Here is a 7,099-nt window from a genome sequence, read left to right on the forward strand (position 1 = left end):
TGCTTTCACCGAAGATGATGAGAGTCATACAGCACAGAAACAGACCCTTCAATCCAACTCATCTGTGCCAACAAGGAATCCTAAATTAACCAAAATCATTTGCCAGCATTTGGCCTATATCCCCTTAAACCTTTCCACTTCATATTCCCATCCAGATGCCTTTTAAATTTTGTAGTAATTGTATCAGACTCCATCACCCTCTGTGAAAATGTTGCTCCTCAGGTCCCTTTTAAATCATTCCCTCTCACCACAAACATATGCCGTCCAGTTTTGGACTCCCTAACCTGGGTACTCACCCTATCCTGCCCCTTATAAACATCTATAAGGTCACCCCTCAACCTCCAATGCTCCACAGAAAATTTTCAGTGGCGTATTTAGCCTCTTCCTGTGTCTTAAACACTCCAACTCTGGCAACAGCCTTGAAAATCCTTTCTGAACCTTTCAAAGTTTAACAATATCTTTCCTGTAGCAGGGAGACCAGAAATGAACACAGTATTCTAAAAGTGGCCTAACGAATGTCCTGTACAGCCACTCCATGACCTCCGAAGACTCACTTTCAAGGACTCATGAACCTGCACTCCAAGATCTCTCTGTTCTGTGACACTCCCCTTAACTGTGCCAGTCCTGCCTGGATTGCTTGACCAAAATGCAACACCTCACATTTCTCTAAATTAAACTCCATCTGCCACTCCTTGGTCCATTAGACCATCCGATCAATTCTAATTTACAGCAAACTCTTTTTCCTCTCTTATTCCCTAGAAGCTGAAAATCTCCATCCCACATACTCTCCCTCCGTTCTCACTTTACTGAACCTAATCCCTGCTGTACCTCACCCTGAAGGGTCTGGTTCATGCTGATTAGCAGGTGTCACAAAGCTAATTCCTTTTTTGACTAAAAACCTTTCTCTGGCTCAAGGAGACTCTGTCCATGACTTTTTTTCAGAGAGGTAATAAACCGGCCAGGTTCTGATCAGTCTGGTTTGAACAGAGATGAAACGGATTTTGAAAGGCCTTTTGTTTAGATGTAAACAGGTGTGACTTCAGGCCAAATTGGTCAAGTTTTAGAAGTGACCTGTATAAAGAAAGAGGAGTGAGCTGAGCAGTTTTAGTTCAGTATTGAACTGGTTGGAAGTTCAACAGGGAGCTATGTGGAAACTCTCTCTCTTTTCCGCCTCTCAACTTCAACCTATAAGCATGTGTTCCATTTATACTGGTTTTCAAAGGGAGTTGGCTTATTGGGACTATTGTGCATATTCAGAACAGCATAACCAAATATAGTCGGCAAGGTTGAGTTCTGTAGGGGTTCTTTATTCTGATCTTTGTGTTTCATTGTGTAATTTTGTGAATAAAGTTTTGTCTGTTTTAAAATCTAGTAGTCAACCAAGCTAACTTACTCCAGGTAATTTTCACTGTACACTTACCAAATCAAATTGCAAAGTTATGGTCTGGGGCTGCCTGCTCAAGAATGTTTTGAGTGGTCTGGCTTAGTCCATAACACAGGCCCACACTTTCATTCAGGGGAGATATTATTGAAACATACAGAACATTGAAAGGCCTAAACAAAGTGGGCATTGGGAAGCTGTTTCCATTGGTAGGCGAGACCAGGACCTGAAAGAGACTAGAAAAGGGAAGACTTTTTAGAAGGGAGATAAGGAGAAACTTTTCAGCCAGAGAGTGGTGAATCCGTGGAATTTATTGCAACATGAGGCTGTGGAGGCTAGGTCACTGAGGGTATTTAAGACCGAGATAGATAGGTTCTTGAGTATCAAGGGTTACGGGAAGGAAGTGGGAGAATGAGGTTGAGAAACTTATCAATTACGGTTGTGTGCTATGAGCAGACCTGATGGGCTGAATGGTCTAATTTCTGCTCCTATGTTTTATGGTCTCTTGCTGTCTTGGACACAGTGTGAGAGAATTGGGAGCAGTAGGAGGCCATTTGGTCTTTTGAGCATGCACCAGCACTGAACAGATCATAACTGGATATGAATATACCTACATCTAAGTGGATAGGCTGGGACTTTTTTCACAGGAGCACAGGAAGTTGAGAAGTTTATAAAACCAAGAGGGGTGTTAATGAGGTGAGTGACTGGTGCTGTTTCCTTCAGATGGGGGTTTCAAGATTAGGGAGCAAATTTTTAAGGAGAGAGGAGAAAGATTTTAAAAAGACATGAGGAACACCTTTTTTTGAAAGAGAGTGGTTTGTGTGTGGAATCAATGTCCTAAGGAAGTGGTGGATATAGGTACAGTAATAACATTTAAAAGACATTTGGATAAGTACATGAGTAGGAAAGGTTCAGAGGGATATGGGCTAAACTACATGGGACTAGTTTAGTTTGTGAATATATTCAGCATGGACTAGTTGGACTGAAGTGTCTGTTTCTGAGCTGTATGACTCTGTAACTGTTCTGTACTGGTCTTAAAAACATTATTTTTGCCTTCCCCCATCACCATCCACTTTTTTGTTGTTCAGAAATCAGATGAACTCAGGCTTGAATATATTCAATGGCTGCCTGATCGCAGAAAGCCATCCCAACTTCTGAACTCTTGCTAATATACCACTTGCCTTGCTGATTGCTTGCTACACCGGTCTGACAACTGGCAGTGACTGGTGTGGAAGGATGTTGAGGCCCCTTTGTACATCCACACATCGTTCCTGACGAAGGGCTCGTGTCCAAATCACCAACAATCCTGGTCCTCGGATGCTGCCTGACCTGCTGTGCTTTTCCAGCACCACACTTTTCGATTCTAATCTCCAGCATGTGCAGCCCTCACTTTGTCCACATCCCAATATATCACCATTTAAACAATGCGCTTTTTTTCTGCATTTTCTTCCACGGCAAAGGTAAAATCATCACATTGTGGTAATGCGTTTGCCAATGGAGCCACAGATCTGAACCAACGTTTGCAGAGTCTGTTCCCCCAACCCCCATTTCCTTTCATTAGCTGCAAGTCAACAACTGAAGCTCAGAATTTAGAAACGAAATTGAAAATAGGGTGAGAAAGAGAGTGCCGTACTCACAGATGTTGGACAGAGGAAGGAGGTTGCAATCTAGGGTGAAGTTCAATCTTTATTCAGAGAGAGAGAGGAGCAACAACAGCAACTTCCGAAGCTCATGTTCCAACTTCCGCATTCAGACAATAGGGGCGCTCTGATTGGCAGGAGGATCAGTCTCCTTCCGGTCCTCCAGTGCTTCCCATTGGTCCATCAAAAGAAGGGCGCGAGCCGTGTGCGCGGACACCGAGCAGCTGGTGTCGTTTTTTTGCTGACTCCCAGGAGCATGCGCAGTGCTCGCTGCCACAGAGACGCTGGAGATCCTGGAAGGTGGTATGACTGACAGATTTGAAGTGTCCACATGCCAAGAGGAGAAAAAAAGGCTGGAGCCACTTTCTTTTCCCCATCTATGGCTCGACCTCTTAGCCCTTTTGCATTTGTTTGGCTGCTCAACTTTTGTATATCTTTTCCCCAGGGTTGGGGGTCCTAAACGAGAAGGTTTAGGGTAAGTGGGGAAAGATTTGAGTGACCTCGGATTAGAAAGAAAAAAAGTGTGAAAGTTAATTGGCCTTAAGAAATGTCCTCTCTTCCACCCCAACAAAAATAGATTGTTCATAGCCTATTGATCACTCAGTGGGAAGAATGTTGTGAAACTTGAAAGGGTTGAGAAACGACTTATAAGGATGTTGTTAGGTTTGGAGCTACAGGGAGAGGCTGATAAGGCTGGAGCTGTTTTCCCTGGAGTATTGGAGGCTGAGGGGGTAGAGGTTTATAAATCATGAGGGGCATAGATAATGTAAATAGACAAGGTATTTCCCCTGGGGTGGGGAGGTCTAGAAGTAGAAGTAGTTTAGGGTGAGGGGGGAAAACTTAAAAGCGACCTATGGGGCAACTTGTTTCACGCAGAGGGTGGTGCATAAATTGAATGAGCTGCCAGAGGAAGTGGTACAATTACAACTTTTGGATGGTATCTGGATGGGGACATGAACAGGAAGGTTTACAGGGGTATGGGCAAAGTGCTGGCAAATGAGACTAGGTTAATTTAGGATATCTGGTTGGTCGGGACCGAAGGCTTTGTTTCTGTGCTCTAAAATTCTATGATTCTTTTTTGACATAGTCTGAGCCAATTTCACAAGACTAGGAATAGGCCATTCACCCATTACAGCCTGTCCTCAGCTGTGGCCTAACTGCACATATTTCAATGCGAGTTTCAAAAGATGTCTGCAGCTTTTTTATAAAATTGAACATGCTTTAATAATGTTTCTGAATATATCATTTTAGCTATTCTTAATTTTAAAAATATGCCATTTCTCAGGTAGAGTCATCACCATCCATTCTCTCTCCCTCTTCTTATCGGTTCCTGAATCCTGGCACCAGGCAGACACCAATGTCATCTGGCCTCCAGCTGGCAACTGCAGAGAATGGAGACAATCCCTGAGCCAATCAGAAGGCTGTCCTGAGGGGAATGACTGTCTCCCAGAATAAAGTGTCCGGTTAAGATTCCCCCCACCCACCAACACCGTGTCTGCAGCCTGGCTTCCAGCTGAATCTATCTGAGCCGAAGGTCCTCCAGAGTGTGTTTACCCTGGATGATAGCATCCAGAGCCTCCCACCTTCTGTGAGACAAGTGCCACTCTGTCCTCCCTGATGTGTGTTGTGTCACTGCTTAACTGTTTCCAAACTGAGCAGGGGTTGATGGCCAAGTTCAGAACCCATGAGGATAACCTTGGGTGACGCCACACCTTACACTCTCTCACACTTACGCAGACCCTCTCTCAGACACTCACAAACCCACCATTGCACACACCCTCTCAGGCTCATACTCCATCATACACACATGCAAAAACACACTCACACTACTCTCATGCACACACATACATACAGGTCCATGGGATGAATTTGCATTTGCAGGAAACTTTACAATGCTGATAAAACAACACAGTACCTGCATTCCTAAAAAAATTACAATTTTTAATGATACTAGCTACTTATTCACTGCTCCACCTGATACATGACATTGGAAACTTCGCGCAGGAGGCTGCAAGAAATGAGCATCTTTAAAACAAAAACCTCTTGGAGCTCAAAGCTTTCAGTAAGAGTCTGAGCCTGGCGGTAAGTTCAGGTAACCTTTATTGCGACCCAACTTTGTTATAACTTCAGATCCCCCCAGCAAAAAGGTGTAGAAAAAGTATCTTATTTTTTAGAAACAGCTCAAGGTCAAAGCACACACATTTCTCCCCGCGCCCCTTCACCCCCACGTTCTTTACTATTTGTCAGCACAGAGTTGTCCTTTTGGAATTGGATCCTTGGTATAGCCATAAACTAGAAGAAGTATTGCCTCATGCACCAATTTAAACCCATACCTTGTCTCCAAGTAGGTTTCTCCCCCCTCATCGGCTGGAGTTGGGGTGGGGGGAAAAGGAGTGCAGAATAGTCAACCAGGCTGCTGTGGGTCTGGAGTCACGTGTAGGCCAGCCCGTGTAAAGGATGCACTGCGACGAGTGAATGAATCTGTTCCCACAACAGCAATTTCCTTCCCTAAAAAGGTGGTGAGTGAATCAGATGGGGGTTCCCCCTCCCCTCCCCTCCCCTCCCTGACAATTGTTTCGTTGTTAGATTCTGAACTCCAGATTTTTAACCGAATTCCAATTCCGCCATCTGCCTTGGCAACTCCTGGAACTGGGTTGATAGTCCAGTCGATAAAGGCACTCAGCCGTCGCTGCCTTCAACACCCTGCGATGGCATGTGAACTCTCTGGTGTCCCCGCAGGTGGGAGGAGCGGTTAAAACTCTTCCCGCACTGATAGCAGGTGAACGGCCTCTCCCCTGTGTGGACCCGCTGGTGCCTCAGCAGGTCAGAGGCCTGGGTAAAGCCCTTCTCACACTCTGGGCAGCTGAAGGGCCTCTCCCTAGTGTGGACCCGCTGGTGCTTCAGCCTGTCGGAGGAACTGTTGAAGGCCTTCCTGCACTCTGTGCAGGGGAATGGCCTCTCCCCCGTGTGGACCCGCTGGTGGGTCAGCAGGGCAAAGGAATTGCTGAAGCCCTTCCCGCACTCGGTGCAGAGGAACAGCCTCTCCCCAGTGTGGACCTGTCGGTGGGCCAACAGGGTGGAGGCCTGGGTAAAGCCCTTCCCACATGCGGAGCACCTGAAGGGCCGCTCCCCCGTGTGGACCCGCCAGTGCCTCAACAGGTCAGAGCAATTCCTGAAGGCCTTCCCACACTTGGGGCAGCTGAAGGGCCTCTCCCTGGTGTGGACCCGCTGGTGCCTCAACAGGTCGGAGGAATTGCTGAAGGCCTTCCCACACTGTGCAGGGGAATGGCCTCTCCCCGGTGTGACTGTGACGATGAATCTCCAGAGCAGATGGGAAACGGAAGTCTTTCCCACAGTCACCACACTTCCACGGTTTCTCCATGGGGCAGGATTCTTTGGGGTTCTCCACGGCCGAAGCTTCAGCCGCACACCACACGTGTAGAGCTCCTCCCCTCCGTGAATTCCTCTTCCCAGGCCTGAAAACTGTTTCAGGCTCCACACTCAGTGCACTCCAACAGTAGGGTCTCTCATCCAGTCCCACTGATGCTGAAAACGGACTGAAACAGGAACCAAAAAGCTTTGCTCCTTCTCACGTAATCAGTCAAAAATTGTTGCAGTCCCGATGGATTGAGTGACTGTCAGACATTGACGTCAAAGTGAGGACTGCAGACGCTGCAGAGTTAGTATCGAAAAGTGCGACACTGGAAAAGCACAGCAGGTCAGGCAGCATCCGAGGAGCAGGAGAGTCAACATTTTGGGCATAAGGCCTTCATCTGTTCATTTTGAAATTTCCATCTTCAGATCTTCAAATACTCTAAAAAGAGATTACAAAATTCATTACTGTCAGTCCAGAATAAAAATTCAGAACAAGCAATTTGTTTGTGCTATTATTCCACAAAATTGAAAGCACTATCCCACACTCACTCTCTCCCACCCTCCGCTCTAACTCATTCTCCTGAAGGTGTTGATTCAGGATCTTATAGGGGCAGAAAAGCAAAAACATCAAGACTGACATCTGAGTTTTGGATAACTCCACCTGAAATTTAATATCTTTCACAACACTGGGATATTGCTGAGA

General features: G+C 46.1%; 1 protein-coding gene across 1 annotated transcript in view; it reads right to left on the minus strand.

Moving 5' to 3' along the window:
• The window catches only part of LOC140460112 (uncharacterized), a gene marked incomplete at its 5' end in the record, with an annotated part of 70,908 nt that extends 64,386 nt beyond the window's left edge, over positions 1–6,522 (minus strand). The window contains one exon of the mRNA XM_072554510.1: positions 5,737–6,522. Coding sequence (XP_072410611.1) covers positions 5,737–6,522 — 786 coding nt within the window. The remainder of the gene's footprint in view (positions 1–5,736) is intronic.
• Positions 6,523–7,099: the final 577 nt, after the last annotated feature.

Source organism: Chiloscyllium punctatum, chromosome 36 (genome assembly GCF_047496795.1).
Source record: "Chiloscyllium punctatum isolate Juve2018m chromosome 36, sChiPun1.3, whole genome shotgun sequence".
NCBI lineage: Eukaryota > Metazoa > Chordata > Chondrichthyes > Orectolobiformes > Hemiscylliidae > Chiloscyllium > Chiloscyllium punctatum.